This window comes from Camellia sinensis, chromosome 12 (assembly GCF_055761805.1).
Source record: "Camellia sinensis isolate YWXY chromosome 12, ASM5576180v1, whole genome shotgun sequence".
Lineage (NCBI taxonomy): Eukaryota > Viridiplantae > Streptophyta > Magnoliopsida > Ericales > Theaceae > Camellia > Camellia sinensis.
In genome coordinates this window covers 116,091,270-116,107,965 of record NC_138972.1, presented here as the reverse complement: position 1 = coordinate 116,107,965, position 16,696 = coordinate 116,091,270, and the positions used below count along the sequence as shown (strand labels likewise).

Sequence of the window (16,696 nt, the reverse complement as noted above, 5' to 3'; positions counted from 1 at the left end):
ATTATCGAATTTCAAACCCTGGTTCAAACATGATTAGTGTAAATGTGTTAAGTCTAGCTCAAACTTACCCCCCCTCCACACAAAAAAAAAAAAAAAAAAAAAAAGAGTCTAGCTCAAACTTGATTTCCAAGTTTAATAAATAAATGAGCTAAACTAATATAGACCAATGATGTCGTTTCATACGTAGTCAATGTTTAAAAATTAATAATTTTAAGCAACGTAAACAAATCAACCTCACCAAACTATTTAGAGCTCTTAACACCCCCCGCCCCCCCCCCCCCCCAAAAAAAAAGTCTAGCTCAAACTTGATTTTCAAGTTTGATAAATAAATGAACTAAACTAATATAGACCAATGGATGTCGTTTCATACTTACTCCCAATGTTTAAAAATTAATAATTTTAAGTACCGTAAACAAATCAACCTCACCAAACTATTTAGAGCTCTTTTGGGGACAACCCCCCCCCCCCCCCAAAAAAAAAAAATTCTAGCTCAAACTTGATTTTCAAGTTTGATAAATAAATGAGCTAAACTCAATATAGACCAATGGATATCGTTTCATACTTACTCAATGCTTAAAAATTAATAATTTTCAGTACCATAAACAAATCAACCTCACCAAACTATTTAGAGCTCTTTTGGGGACATTAGAAGTAAGTTATTTATTGGACTATTTTTATCACATTATCTCTCTACTTTTACATATATTTTCATAATAAATAAAAAAGTCAACTTATAACTCATACTTAAAACAACCCTTATATTATTGAACTCTTTTTCTAATGGTGATTGTAATAGTAGTAGTAGTAGTGCAGATGGTAACGAAGGGATGCTAGAGATGGTGGAGGTGGTGGAGATAATAGTCGGATGGTAGCAATGGTGATCAAGATGGTATTGATGATAATACAAGTAGCGACAATCAAAGTGATCATGATGGTGGTGGTTATAAAATCATGGTAGTGGAGGAGGTTATGATGGGATGATGAAGAGGGTGGTGATGATGAAGGAGGTGGTATGGTGGTCTGACTTATTGAAACCCAACTAGCCCAAACACTTTTGGGCGAGGCCATTTTAGATGCTTCCAGTCTGCATGAAATCGACCCGACTATTATATAACTTAGAATTATTTTTGGAGTTGGTCAAGACTTTTTATTTTTCAAAAATGATCCGAACCCCCTCCAAGGATGACCCCCACGATCTCCTCTGGCCTTTGATTGGCCAGATTTTTTATTTTTTTTTTATTTTTTTTTCTTCTCCTCCAATCACCAACCCCACGTGTGTGTGGGAGTGATGGGGGTTGGTGATTGAGCGAGATGGGTTTTACGGTGTCACGAAGCCTTAACTTCTTATGTTGTCAAGTGCATATATTTTTATTTAAAATATATATTAAAAAAATTTAGATAAATAAAATACGTGAGACTCAAACCTTTGACCTTTAGTTGAATAAAGAAAATACTTATCAATTAAATAACACATTATACATAACAAATATTTTATTTATTTTTATATATTTAAATTACACACTCAGTGGCTGCTATTTAAAAGGTGGCGTGTACCTGTACGTTAAAATTTTCCCTTATGCCTCTTGAGCCAAAGTTCTCTTCTTGCAGTTTCGTATTTGTGCTCGTTTTTACAAGTCTTTGGGTCTACTTTTAGGCCTAATTTTAATAATCCGAACCGTTCATATTTTATGATTTATTCAGTATATCATACCTGTAAAAAATCAAATTTATCGGATATCAGAAAGTATATGTTCGAAAAATTGTTTATTAAATTCTTTAAAAAATAGTTTTTAGTTCAATTTTTCGAACACATACTTTCTGATATCCGATCAACTTGATTTTTTACAAGTATGATATACTGAATAAATTATAAAATATGAACGGTTCGAATTATTAAAATTAGGCCTAAAAGTAAACCCAAAGACCTATAAGGACAGGCACAAGTACAAGAAGAGGATCCTCATTCATGCCTCTTTCTTTCATTTTGCACGAAACGCTACTTGGGGTTGGGGGTCAAAATCAGACCCAACAATCTCGCTCTATCTAGACTGTTCCGACTTGGAACGGTGTCTCGCTTCGGCGGCGAGACTGGTTCAGCGGCGACAATCGACGGTACGCACTCATTATCTGCTCTGCGATTGATGACACTATTTTCTAAGTCTGCTTTTACCGATCTAATTTTTCTCTCCCATTGATTTGGGTTTTTTTTGCAAAATAAGGTAATTTTTCTTCTCTTTTAATGTACATTTTATTTTTTGATGATGATGGTGATGATGTTGGTTCATGATGTTCATATAAAATAATTTGATTTTTTTTTTTTTTGTAAATTTTTTTTCATCTATACTAACTAATGAGAGAGTTTGAAGGTCTGGGTAGGATAAAATTACAGAATTTTATACTTTTAGGGCTATTCTGGATTATTTCTCTTCTTTTTTTTTTTGGGTTAAATTTTTTTTTGATTGTTTGTTTTATTTTATGCCTCTACTTATGTACTCAAATCCAGGTGCCTCTATGTTTAATCTTTCTTCTTCATTGTCAGTAAAGGTATGAAAAGAGAAGTGAAAACCCTAGTTTGCGGTTGATAGACTTTTGTAAATATGATTTGAGAGAATGAGTTGTATTTTGAGTATGTGATATGTAGAATTATGATTTTAAGGTAGAAAATTTGTTTGGTTATGATTTTTGAATAAAGTGTTGAATTGAGTTTGAATTGTACGCGTGGAATTGAGTTTTGAAAGTTTGATATAACATGTGAAATAAGAAAATTTGTTTGGTGATGAGTTTTTAAAATAATTTTCAAACTTAATTCAACCTATAATTAATAATTAAACATAAAACTCATAACTCGATATCCGTATTTTTTGATCAACAGTCATAATTAAACTATTTTTAAAATACTTAAATAAAAAAATGATTTTTTTTTTCAATTAATTGTTTTTAAGTAATTTTTTTGAACAATTTTTTTTTTCAAATAACTTCTATGTCAATTATTTTATGTCAATTAATTTTTCTGCCAATTCATTTTTTAGGCCTGTATAAACGTTAAAAATATTAAAAATATTTTAAAATATTAAAAATATTCCGAAAATTAAAATATTAAAAATATTTACAATTAAAATATCAAAATATTAAAATATTTTTATGAAAAATAAATATTAAAAATATTCCTATAAAACAAAATAAAATATTTAAAATAAAAAAAAAATAAAAAATATTTAAAATAAAAATTAAGTTGTTTTTTAGTTTTGAAAATAGTTTTGAGTTGTATGTTTGGTTATGAGTTTTGAAAAGTAATGATTATAGTTTGAAATGAGTTTTGAGAAACAACAATGATTCATCCCACTAAAAACATCACCACTAATAGCACTAATGCATTAAAAAAGTTAAAAAAAAAAAAAAAAAACACAACTCCAAGACCAAAACATCACATCATTAATGACGGGACCCACTGCCACCTAATTAGTGGGAGCATTTTCTTTTGAGAAATGAGTGTAGAATTATGATTTAAAAGCTGCAACTACTTTTGAAATCTAAACCAAACAGAGCCTATTTTTTTCAACGACTTCAAATCTTCAGATTTGTAGTGACTTGTAGAAAAGCAAAAAATCCTAATTTTTCAAACCCTGAAGCTTTATACCGAGGACTTAAGAGATATTCTTTTGCTTTTTTCTTTTCTTTTTCCATTTTTGTGGTCAGTTTCTGTTAGAATTATGAATCTTTACTTAGGTTTTCATTTCTTAAATTTATGTTCTTGTTCAAACTCAAATGCTATTTGGTTGTTACTAAAAGGTGCAAAAAGAAAAGTGAAAGTTACATTTTTGTTATCTTTATTTTGCAATACTTACAAAGAAACAATTTGGAATGAAAATTTTCTGCTGTTGTGCAGTTTGTGAGTTTCTCTTCTAATCCTGTGGAGAATGTCCAACTAATTGGTAATATATTGGCAATGCTATACGAAGCGACACTGAATTGAGTAGGCTGAGTTAGTTTGTCAGTTTTGATCAATTACTCTTGCTACTTGGAGAGGCAAAAATGCTTGAAATGTTGCCGATATTACCCCTTCCAGCGCCCCCCTCTGATGGGAATCTTGGTCCTCTTCCCCCATCTCAAGTTTCAGAGCAATCTGATGATGAGAAGAAAATAGAGACCGAGGATCAGAACAGACCTAACTCTGTTCCCACATCAATTGCAACCCATACAAGAACCATTGGAATTATACATCCTCCCCCAGACATTAGGAATATTGTCGATAAAACTGCACAATTTGTTGCAAAGAATGGACCTGAGTTCGAGAAAAGAATTATTGCAAACAATGCTGGCAATGCTAAGTTTAATTTCTTGAATGCCTCGGATCCATACCATGCTTATTACCAGCACCGCCTCTCTGAGTTTCGAGCTCAAAATCAAACTTCTTCCCTACAGCAGCCTTCAGATACATCTGCCTCAGAGTCGGCTCCTTCTGTTCCTGACGCGGATGGTAACGAGGCAGTTACAAAATCTGACCCCTCGGCCCAGTTTAGACCTGTCCGTAAAGTTCTCGAGCCACCAGAGGCTGAGCAATACACCGTTAGGCTTCCAGAGGGGATTACAGGGGAGGAATTAGATATTATTAAGCTCACTGCCCAGTTTGTGGCTCGTAACGGAAAGTCTTTTTTGACGGGATTGACTAGCAGAGAGATTAACAACCCTCAATTCCATTTGTTGAAGCCAACCCACAGTATGTTCATGCTTTTCACGTCACTTGCGGACGCATATTCAAAAGTTTTGATGCCTCCAAAGGGATTGACAGATAAGTTGAAGAAGAGTGTCACTGATATGACTACCGTGCTTGAACGTTGCTTGCACCGGCTGGAGTGGGAACGTTCACAAGAGCAAGCAAGGCAGAAAGCTGAAGACGAGATTGAGCAGGAACGGGTGCAAATGGCTATGATCGATTGGCATGATTTTGTTGTGGTTGAGTCTATAGACTTTGCAGATGATGAAGATGAGGAGTTACCTGCTCCAATGACCCTCGAAGAGGTTATAAGGAGGAGCAAGATGTCAGCTGTGGTAGAAGAAGATATTGTCGAGCCCGGAAAGGAAGTGGAAATGGAAATGGATGAAGAAGAGGTCCAACTTGTTGAAGAAGGAATGAAGGCAGCTAGTCTTGAAGAGAACGGCGAAGAGAAGAAGAATGAGATGACCATGCCAATGGAGGAACAGGAACCACCAATGAGAATTGTGAAGAACTGGAAGAGGCCCGAGGACAGGATCCCTGTAGAAAGAGATCCGACAAAATATGTTGTTTCGCCAATCACTGGTGAGCTAATTCCCATTAACGAGATGTCAGAGCATATGAGGATCTCTCTCATCGACCCCAAGTACAAGGAGCAGAAAGAGAGGATGTTTGCTAAGATTCGGGAGACTACTCTTGCTCAGGATGATGAAATTTCCAGAAACATTGTTGGACTTGCACGGACCCGGCCTGATATTTTTGGTACCACGGAGGAAGAAGTTTCTAATGCAGTCAAGGCAGAGATTGAGAAGAAAAAAGACGAGCAACCAAAGCAGGTCATATGGGACGGTCATACGGGGAGCATTGGTCGCACTGCAAGCCAGGCCATGTCACAGAATGCAAATGGAGAGGACCAAAACGACACTGCGAATAATGATTCAAGGAATCTTCCGGGGCCTGCCGCCCCTCCCCCTCCTAAACCTGGTGTGCCATTGGTTCGGCCACTTCCTCCTCCACCTGGTCTAGCCTTGAATCTTCCTCGTCTACCCCCAAATGCAGTCCAGTATTCAACTCCAACTAGTAGTGGAATGCTTGCACCACCTCCACCGAGGCCACCAGTTAATATGATTCCGTCTGTGCAGCCACCTCCTCCAATGCAACTAATGCCTGGACAGCAATCCCTTTTCTTAAATCATCCACCCCCAATGCCTCCAATTTCTGTGAATCCACCACCTAGTATTCCTGTGCCACCTCCACCTGGATCTCAATTTACACCCCTGTCAGCTCCTCGGCCTTTTGTTCCTCTTTCCATACACCAACCAGGCATGCATATGGTTCCACCACCACCTTTACCTCAAGGAATGCCTCCGCCGCCACCGCCTGAGGAAGCTCCTCCGCCGCTTCCAGAAGAACCGGAGCCAAAGAGACAGAGGCTTGATGATTCTGTTCTTATTCCCGAAGACCAGTTCCTGGCTCAACATCAAGTATGGAGCGACTCTGCATTTATCTTTATTCATCATTTGAGTTATTCATGTTTTATTGAATTATTCTTTGCTTGGTTTATCTGCTGTTTGTATTATCATTTCAGACTATTTTTTGGATTTTCAGTTCCTGATTGAAGTTATGCATTCTTGTTTTTTTGCAGCAGGGACCTGTTCGCATCGCTGTATCTGTGCCAAATGTTGATGAAGGAAACCTCAAAGGGCAAGTACTGGAGATAACAGTACAGTCGTTAACCGAAACCGTTGGCAGTCTGAAAGAGAAAATTGCAGGAGAGATCCAACTTCCTTCAAACAAACAGAAGCTGAGCGGAAAGGCTGGTTTTCTCAAGGATAATTTATCTCTTGCATATTACAACGTTGCTGGAGGGGAAACACTTGCTCTTTCTTTAAGAGAGCGTGGTGGTAGGAAGAGATGAATGGTTTTTGTTGGCCAGGCCTTTAAAGGTTCGTATTGGAACTTTCTTGTTACTGTGGGAATTCTCCATATGAATTGTGGGACTCCTTAATTCAACTTTATTAGGTGTTATATTGGGAGATATGTTGGTCATATAATTTAGACAGTTTTAAAATTTGATCAACGTTATCTTTACTACAGATCTGATGTATTGGCAATCGTCTGTTGAGGGTAACAGGAAGTGAGCTGTTCTTTGTCACTAAGCGGAGAAGTTGATGCTGTCTTATACATACATGTTTGTTATCTCACTATGATTAGTCATCAGATCTTCTTGTTGAGATGGATTATTTTATGTTTGTCCTTTCATGCTGTTCATTGAATTCGATAATTCTGAATTTTGCTATTGGCAAATTAGTAATTTGAAGCTCTTTCTAGAATGCAAGTTTTGTTTTGTAGGGATATACTTGAGCAGGAGACGAGGAACTGTTGTGGAAAGATCCCATGCTAGCTATGTCTCAACTGCGGTGACAGGTGGGATTTTGTTGTTTCCTCAGTAGAACAGAAGAATAGACACTTTTCAAAATGTTCAAGGACAGTTGCCACTCCACCACCACCACCACCATGACGGCAACCGTCACACCATTGCTGCTGCTGCTCCACTACTTTCACTGTCTCACCAGCACTGCCACCATCGCCATCAGTGGGGGGGGGGGGGGGGGGGGTTTGGGGGGTGTTGGAATTGATGAAGTAAACGGGTTGGTTATGGTCATTTGTCCAGCCAGTTTATTAAATGGGCAAGTTTGGTTTAGATTGTTTTAATTGTGCTCAACTCATTTTCACTAATTTTTCATGAAAGAATTGCTGATAAATGAATGGTAAATGAAAAGCAATTGAAAAATAAAGGAGATGCAAATGAGGCCCTTGCATCGGAATACAACTTTTATTTGTACTTTTTTTAATTGCTTTTTTCCAATGCAATTTATCTAAAATTCTTCCGTTTTTTTCCATATGTTAATTGCAAGTGCATCCGGATGGATTTGAGAGTAAAATTATCTCAACTATGGGACTGTTTGTTACAGTTTTTGGAGATAATTGTAACTTATTTTGATTTGAGAATCTGTACCAAATTGGCACAGCTTCTGCTTATAGATAGTTTAAATAAGTTGAAAAAAATTAATTATTTAAAACTGGAGTAGAGATGCTTTTGACTTTTACTTTCTGATTATCAACTTTTCACTTAAAAAAACTTTCACCAAACAGGGCATATATCATTCTTGATGAGTTACAATTTCTTAATTCATGGCCACCCTGCACAGATTCAAAATGCATGAATTGATTTGAGTATTTTAACAATTTGAACCCACATTTTAAACTTATAAATTTATAATTGTGAATTGACAAAATCAGAATAGAAGAAATGTTCGACGGTAACGACATTTAGGAAGCAACGATTAAGGGGCTGAGCAACACTGAAAAATTTGAGAGATGGAAGTAGGAAAATGAAAATATATACGTTTGGAGTTGAGCAATTTATTTATCTATATTATTATTATTAAAAGCCAACAGGAATTTTGGTATCCTGAAGCCTCTCAGAAATTTTTTTCCATTTTTTTCAAAATGGCCATAACTTCTTAAATAATTATATTATTTTTACACTGATATTAATATATAGTTAAGGGTAACCTGATAAATTCAAACCAACCAATTCCATCACCTCACGTTTTCAAACTGCACAGCAGTTCTAAACTAGTTTCAACATCTTCGAATTCTATTTTGAACGATTGAAACCTCGGGAGAGAGAAAGAGAGATCAGATCTGGTGAAGGAGAGATTGGTAGCAATTGTGCACCAATAAAAACCTAATCATACTCGAAGAGATACGAAGAAGTTCAATCTCCTCAAATTCAACACCATCCAAAGACAATTCTTCAAGAACAGGGCATCCATCAACAACCCTCTGGTGAAGAAGAGATTGGTAGCAATTGTGCACCAATAAAAACCTAATCGTACTCGAAGAGATACGAAGAGGTTCAATCTCCTCAAATTCAACACCATCCAAAGACAATTCTTCAAGAACAGGGCATCCATCAACAACCCTCTCGAACGATTCTCCATCAACAAATCCAACATAATCCAAATAAAGGCGCTTAAGTTTCGGCAAAAAAAAAACCGAATCTGGAACATTCAAACCACAATGCTGGCTCAACAACAAATCCACAAGGGTTGTGGAGTCAAAATGACCAGGAATTGACACACCTGTGCTCTTCACATTGAAGAACAACGAAAGCCCAGTTACATTTCGCTTTAAAGCAATAGATACCCATTCATCAATGTTGGAATAGCCATAGTCGTGATGACACTAGAGATGGAGTTTGTGAATAGTTGGGACGTCCATGAGAGTGACTGTGAACAAATGGTTCATGAAATTGATGAAATTGGAATTGGTGGTGTTGTTGTGGGGATTCAAGAGCAGAGAATCGTCGATGTTGATGGTGGGAATGGGGATTGAAGCAAAGAGGTTGTTCCATTTGGTGGGTAAGATGGTTGTGCTGGCGGCGAATTTGGTGGGCAGTTTGGAGAGGATGCAATAGAGAATCAATTCTGGCAAATTGCTGATTCTATCTTCGCTACTGTTATCGACATTGGCTAGGGTTTCATGGCGAGTTGGTGACAGAGGGTTGTGAAGGTGTTTATGGCGTTTTAGAGCTGTATCCATGGGAGGTTTTGTTTTGGCCCAGAAGTTGTAATGAGGTATAATTATTTTGATGTTTATTCAATTTGATACGATACTACTAAACAATTTGATATGCTATTTAGGTTGCTTTGTAATGAAATGTAAAATAATTGATAGTGATTAGAAACATTAAAAATAATTGTATAGATTTTTTATAAATATATTATCGTTGTCAGTATATTTTTATTTTAATTGAGATAATGTAGAAGTATATGAGAATGTGTGTATATATATCATATTAAATTCAAAAAAAAAAATTATGCAATTGAATATATAAATCATAAAAAAAAAAAAAACCAAATTGAATGAGGATATACTAAAATTTTTATTAATTGAATTTTCAAATGAGTTTGACACACGCTTTCAAATGAGTTTGCACACGCATCACGTGTGTCCAGTCCCTAGTATGTATAAATACTAGCAAGTTGAGTCAAATGGATTGAAAATTTAAACCGCACAATCGAATCTAACCTGCATAAATTATGTTAACACGCTCAACCTAACCCAACTCAACCCGTCAATGCTCTCAAAACAGACTTTGCACGCCCCTATAATTATCAACAACCAAATCATATCTTGCAATTTCAAGTTGAGCCATACAATTAGAACCGAACAGCCCTGTGGCACCAAAAAAAAAAACACAAACTCCTTGATAGACATTTAATTAAAAGCTCCAATCCAACAACTAAAAATATTGCAAATGCTGAAAACTCACTAGTGATATTGCAAATGTCTGAAATACAAGAAAGCACGAAACAAAACAACTCCGGTCCCAAATGGGTGGAACAAAATCTTTTGCATAGTAATTAATAGATGGGTCTGTTGCACACATCAGCAACTTAAACCTTGTAGCCTCGGCTGTTCCTTCTTCCTCTAGCCTGCTCAAATTTCCTTCCCTTTGATCGCACATAGGGCTTAGTATGGCTGTGCGGCACACCGGGAGCCTTGCCAAAATGTTTCACTGCTTCACGAGAATTCTTGGGGCCTCTAAGGAGTACCTGTATGGGAATCAAGAAAATAATTGATTCACGAAATCTACATATTAACATCGAGGGGAAATATTATAACCCATAATTTTTTTGATATTATTGGTTATAAAATAAAAAGGCAAGAAAAGAAATGCTAACTTCTGTTGATCCATACCAAATGCCATTATCTATTTGCTCAATTTTTATCAGAAATCGATGGTAATAAACATGGAACACTCAAGTACAGTATAGCACAAGCTAACACAACATCCACAGACCCACCTCCAATGGCTTTTCATAGCTATATATAATTCAGGAAACCACCACTTAGAAAAAGGGAGTTTCATAGCTAAGTGTCCATCGGAGTTTCAAGATTCAAGACAAAATATTTTTTTTTTAGAAAAAGGAGGGGGAAAAAAATGAAGAATAACTGCAAATGTCTATGAATAAGCTTTGGCATTTAATTGATGTGTACTGCAATGCCAGACCAGAGCAACCTGTAGCCTAGAGATCGGAATTCTAGTGAGACATTCCAATGGGTACAAAAACGTTCAAGGATGTCATCACAGTAACAAAGACATTGGCCACAACTGGAAAATTTTCAAAAGGGAAAGAATCATCTGATTACAAGAAAACTAATTATAAAATCACCAAAGTACTCACAAAGTCAAAGCACATTTGAAGTTGACAAAAACCTCAACACACACTAGGATCCATAACTAACATAGTTCCTAAACTCTCTGTTGGCTGTCATTTCGTTTTCTCAATTGAAAAGAAACAACAGGAATGGTTAGGTGTATTGTTTCAGATTCGTCAATATAGTAACATATTTTGGTGTCTTGTGATTTCCATTTGTATAAATGTGAATGTGCACATGTTACATGTAATTGTTGCATAATACATTTCAGAGGATATTTTAAAGAAAACCAAGTACTAAAGGGGAATGCAATTTACAATATACCCCAAAAATAATCAATGTGTTTGATTTTAATTTTTTGAATTCAGTGTTCAGAAATTTGAGTTTTTTGTTTTTAGTATTTTTTTTGTTTTTAGTAAATATTTTTTTTACTTTTTAGTATTTTTTTTACTTTTTTAGATGCACCTTACTTGGATGTATCTAAAAAATAAAATATTTGTAAAAAAATATTTCAAAAATAATAATAAATACACAAAAATACAAAAAATATACTGAATTTTCGTATTTTTTTATATTTTTGGTATTTAGTGAATTTTTTAAAGATTTTTTTCACGAAAATTATACTTTTTAAGTGTATTTATGTTAAGTGTGTCTAAAAATTAAAAAAATACTTAAACTATGAAAAAAAATCAGTAAAAATAAAAGAAATACCGAAACAAGAAAATAGAATTTTCTGAAAAGTGTTTTTAGAAAACCTAAACCAAGCAAAGTGATTCGGTTCTTATAAATTTCAACTGATCATTGGAGGTATGTTATGCCAGTCTCCAACCCCCATGATAAAACGTTCCATAAAAAGTCAATAGTAAATCCCATTTATAGGAGACAAACACAATAACAAATAGCTGTGTGAGTTGATAAGAAAATCCATTCTAAACACATTATCTAATCAAAATATATGATCTAATCCAAATTGCGCAAGCATAAAACAAGAAGTATAATTAAATTGCATACCGTGTTCTGCCCAAGTGGAGCTCTGAGGGCCAGCTGATCAAATGTCAGGCACTCACCACCGGCCTTCTCAATCCTTGCTCTCGCTGTCTCTGTGAACCTCAGTGCAGTCACCTTCAAGGCAGGAACTTCATGGGCCCTAATGTCATCAGTAATGGTACCAACAACGACTGCAATCTTTTCGCCCTGGTACAAAACCAGTAGCAATGTTAAACAATTATATCCACAAAAACACTATTTTAGAGTATACAATTGATTCTAAAAGTAAATAACAATACATGAATTTAATTCTAAAGCTCCGTTGAACAACAAAGAGAATTATGTTTAGAAACAAATGGTCAAGAAATGGCACAATCTTTCTATAACAGAAATGAAGCAACTTGGAAAAGCATTTTTAGTCATTTTTCCACTTTCTGTCCATGACAGATTCACAATGAGATCTAAATAGACATAAATCTCCAATTTCTGATTATTTGGGATATGACCAAAAAAAAAAAGGGAGTTTCTACTAGTCAGAGCATAATACTGTGAATTCTTAGTTTTTTCAACTTCCAAAACGACAGAAATATTCAAGATTTCTTCTTTTTTATATATATCTTTGTGGCAGCTTCCTCATAACTTGAATCCTAATGCATTTTCCACATATTGCATACAATATTCACAATTTTTAGAGATGTTTTCACAATTTTTAGATAGTTACATACACCATTCACATTTCTATAACAGAAATGATTCCACTTGAAAAATAATTTTTAGTCATTTCTCCTTTTCAGTCAATCATAGATTCACAACAAGATCTAAATAGACCCTGAATCTTCGATATCTCATTATTTGGGATATGACAACCAAAAAAAAAAATGAATCTCTACTCATCAGAGCATAATACTATGGATTTTTCGTTCTTTCAACTTTCAAAGCAACCAAAATATTATAGATTTCTTCTTTTTTATATTTCTTTGTGGAATCTTCCCAATAATTAGAAACCTAATGCATTTTCACATATTTCATACAATATTCACAATTTTTAGAGATATTTTCGTACACTATTCACAAACTTCTACACAATTTTTACACATACATCGCAACTAATGACTATAATTTTCCTAAATATGCACAAGATCCTAATAACAATATTGATCTATGGAGAGAGAGAGAGAGATAGAGAGAGAGGAGTCACCTTTCCCTGCATGAAACGAATCAAGCGAGAGAGAGAGATAGGAGGCTTATTGACCTTGCTCATGAACAACCTCTTCAGTATCACAGCATTGAACTTGCTTCCCGTCCTCCTCACAAGAAAACGGTACAGCTGAACACAGATCAACCGTCATCTTATTCAAAAAAACACATAGATTTGAAGATTTGAATATAAACACATACATACATATATATACACACAGAGATAGAGAGAGAAAGTGAGAGAGAAAGAGAGAGAGGTGTGCCTTGACGAGGAGCTTGAGATAGATATCTTGGGATTTGGGGGCGGTCCTTTTGGTCTTCTTGCTCTTGCCACCGGCTTTCAGATCGATACCCTATCAACAACAACATGTTATGTTAATCCAAGAAAAATGATAAAGACGTAGAGACTCTGATTAGGGTTTCAGAGAAGGAGACATAGATACCATGGCTGCTGCGCTTGATGTTGCTGTTACACGCCGCGACTCCGCCGAAACCAAAAATGTGTGCAGATATAGAGAGGGAGAGAAGGGCTTAGGGTTTTTTATTTTGGTAGGGATCAGGAAAAAGGTAGGGGTTCACAACTAGCCGGGATTTGATAAGTTTGGGCCAGCAGGAGTTGGACTGGGCTTGGCTCCAACCCATATTCTGGACCGGTCCAGTCTGAGCCTGCGGACACTACATTCCGATTCATTCATCTTATAACTTTTACAACAATGATTGATGGTCACAATTTTTATGACTCAAATAGTTTGAAATTGTCAAAATGACGTTATTTTGAGTGCAAAATAACTTTAAAATTGTCAAAACGATGTCATTTTGACAATTTCAAACCATTTGAACTACAAAAATTGTGACCCTCAAACATTTTTCTAACTTTTACAAGGAAAAACAAGTAACTTTTTATAAAAAAAAATAAAACACATGCATAAGGAGTTATAATCAAATACTATTTAAGGTATAATTAAAATAATAATTATAATGGATCATAATCAATATTATAATCAATAGAGGTGAGTAGCAGATATACTGATATGCTCAAATCGACTGAACCGAACTGATCTGCCGCATTTTAAATGGATGTTTGATGACGAGCTGAGGTTGTGGATTGATTTTTTCATTCCGCCTAATTTTGGACGGATGGTGGATTTGAGGTTCCTTTAGCCACAACTACCAAACCGCAAGTACCTCTAGTAATTTATAAGATTTTGTGTTTTCAATTTATTTAGATATTCTATTTGTATTTTTAATTAAAAAAGAGTTTAAATATTCTGTTGAATATATTTTGTTGAAAAAGAGTTTTCAACTTGAATATATTTTTTGAATTGAAAAAAATAAATGTATTATTTATTTATATTTTTTTGTTTTTAAATCTAACTCTAAAAATAATAAATAAAAAAGATGTATATGCTGGTTAGTTTTTGTTTTCAAAAACAGATTTAGATGTAATAATTCAGAGCCATACAATCTCTATTACTGTTCTATTTATGATTTTGGTGGTTTGAATTGTTTTTATATTTTAAAAATTACAAATTGTAATACTTTATGTGGATGAAGCATATTGTGATTGTAATATTCTAAAGTTTCAAACTTTCTTTCTTTGGATGAAGCATGCAGTGATGTAATATTTTTTTAAGTTATTGACCATAATACTTTCTTTTCTTTTTTTTAAATAAGTGCACAAGTTGAATTATGTTAAAAATTTATAAATTTTTAAATTGTCAAATCAATTCACATCCATCCGCCAATCCACTCAATCCACATCCGCTGGATTAATAGACGGATGCGGATTGATTTTCTCCAATCCGCCAATCTGGATGGCGAATGATGGATTGAAGGTTCCGTAGCCACAACCGATCCACGCCCACCCCTAATAATCAATCATAACTACTTTAGGCATAACTCAATATTTTTTTAATCATAATTGAAATAATAATTACAAGAGATCATAACTAGCACAGTGAGCTATAACTAAATTATAACTAGCATCACAATTCATAAATATTACAAAAGTTATAACTGTGCATACAATATACACCTTTTTTTTTTTTTTAAGTGTATTATATAATTTTCTGGTGATACAAATAAATCAAGGGCCAGCTGGTAATTTATAGACATTATTAAAGGCATAAAAGTGCTGGCTGGCAGCTTACCTGAAGGATACTGATTAAGTTTGACATATCCAGAAAAAGTTAAAAAGTCAAAAAATTACTCAAAAAGTTAAAAGTTAACACTATTTATCAAAAGTCAACAATTACGGCTGCACAACTCTCAATCTTAATTTTCTCCTACAAATCAATTTTTACAATTTTTTATTACACATTTTTCCATAAAAAGTCAAAAAGTTAACCCAAATATCTATATTTTCTTCCTCAAATTTTTAGTCTAAAAAGACAAAAAGTACGCTTATTTAGAATACCCCAAACAACCCCTAACTTCAACCAACCAGTCCTTTTGGCCTCATCTCGAAACAATTATATTGATGTGTTCCACAATAATTGATTGACAATTTTAGAGAAGGTAGAGTCTTGGTTTTCATATTAGTGTATCTTCATTGCTCACAACTTAGCTATGCGAAACTTTGTTCTAATTTTAATTTGCCTTCCAAATTCTAAATATTTTTGTTCATGTCATCTACCTTTCATACATATAATCTTATTTTTATTTTTATTTTGTTTTTCATTTTACAGAGGTGAGTGGATCACATATATCTATGAATATGACCTCTATTGCTTTATGTATAAAAGTAAGAAATAAAATTATCTTAAATTATATATGTATAATTATTTTGTTTCATGATAGTAATAACAACAGCCTACAATAAAAGAAAATCAATGTGCAGATAGCCGGACTACGATAGGTGTACACTAGCAAGAAGATCTTAGGGACAATAAAGGATCTACCTAATGTGATTAGGAGCCAAAATCTTATCATTGAGTTGGTAGGAAGAGTGTTTAAGGACCTAGCCTCTCAATGCTCTTAGTTTTGTGTTCTTTTTAATTTGTTTTACATTATACTTGAAAAAAATGAATTGGTTAAAATCTATTGGACATTGTAACATTCATATATGATATAAGCGAGTTCAGAACCCCTGCTATGGTTTTCGGTCATGCTTCTTGTGGTAATTTCAAAGCGATGTCATTTTGATAAAAATAAATAAATAAAAATTCATTTTCCCCCTCTTTTCCTTTCTTTCTTATTTGTTCCAAAACCTAACCTATCTTTGAAAGAGACGAACAGAGAAGAGCGGAGCAGAGGCGGAGGTGAAACGTAGAGGAAGGTGGCTATTGGTGACTCCGGTGACGTAGCAAGGAGAGGTGGCAACGAGGTCATTCTCAAGATCGGCTCTCAAAGGGAAAAAGAAAACCCATAACCTATTTGGTTGCCATGAAGCCTAGGATTAAAGATTACTTATTATTGAGTAATTTACTGTCTTTGTTTTTGAATTAAATAAAAATGGACAAGAAAATAAGAAAATCTTAGAAAGAAAAAAGAGCAAAATAGGGGATCTTTGTTGATAAACCAAAAGATTTGAGTGCGAAATAGTTGAAGATATATATATATATA

At 34.5% G+C, this 16,696-nt stretch overlaps 3 protein-coding genes across 8 annotated transcripts; 1 reads left to right on the top strand and 2 right to left on the bottom strand.

Annotated features, from left to right (window-relative positions):
- Positions 1 to 1,901: 1,901 nt before the first annotated feature.
- On the top strand, positions 1,902 to 7,617 carry LOC114280641 (putative splicing factor 3A subunit 1). Of its 6 annotated transcripts, none has more exons than XR_014345659.1 (5): positions 1,902 to 2,112; positions 3,887 to 6,198; positions 6,363 to 6,660; positions 6,812 to 6,905; positions 7,067 to 7,617. XR_014345659.1 is itself a non-coding variant. In XM_028223036.2 (4 exons), the coding sequence occupies exons 2-3, from the start codon at positions 4,033 to 4,035 to the stop codon at positions 6,630 to 6,632; spliced, it is 2,436 nt and encodes an 811-aa protein (XP_028078837.2). In that variant the 5' UTR covers positions 1,902 to 2,112; positions 3,887 to 4,032; the 3' UTR covers positions 6,633 to 6,660; positions 6,812 to 7,047. The 6 variants fall into 6 exon arrangements, 4 of the variants coding, with proteins under 4 accessions (XP_028078837.2, XP_028078820.2, XP_082753743.1 ...); XR_003635655.2 differs by having other exon boundaries at positions 6,360 to 6,660; XM_028223036.2 differs by lacking the exon at positions 7,067 to 7,617 and having other exon boundaries at positions 6,812 to 7,047.
- Positions 7,618 to 8,419: 802 nt separating this feature from the next.
- On the bottom strand, positions 8,420 to 9,325 carry LOC145803829 (F-box/LRR-repeat protein At4g14096-like). The gene is made up of 2 exons (XM_082897195.1): positions 9,014 to 9,325; positions 8,420 to 8,911 (listed from the first exon to the last, which is right to left on the bottom strand). Exons 1-2 carry the CDS (start codon positions 9,323 to 9,325, stop codon positions 8,420 to 8,422), a joined length of 804 nt encoding a protein of 267 aa, XP_082753321.1.
- Positions 9,326 to 10,035: 710 nt separating this feature from the next.
- On the bottom strand, positions 10,036 to 13,802 carry LOC114280630 (large ribosomal subunit protein eL18y). The gene is made up of 5 exons (XM_028223015.2): positions 13,576 to 13,802; positions 13,396 to 13,485; positions 13,134 to 13,262; positions 11,960 to 12,142; positions 10,036 to 10,341 (listed from the first exon to the last, which is right to left on the bottom strand). Exons 1-5 carry the CDS (start codon positions 13,576 to 13,578, stop codon positions 10,183 to 10,185), a joined length of 564 nt encoding a protein of 187 aa, XP_028078816.2. The 5' UTR covers positions 13,579 to 13,802; the 3' UTR covers positions 10,036 to 10,182.
- Between the last annotated feature and the right edge of the window lie 2,894 nt (positions 13,803 to 16,696).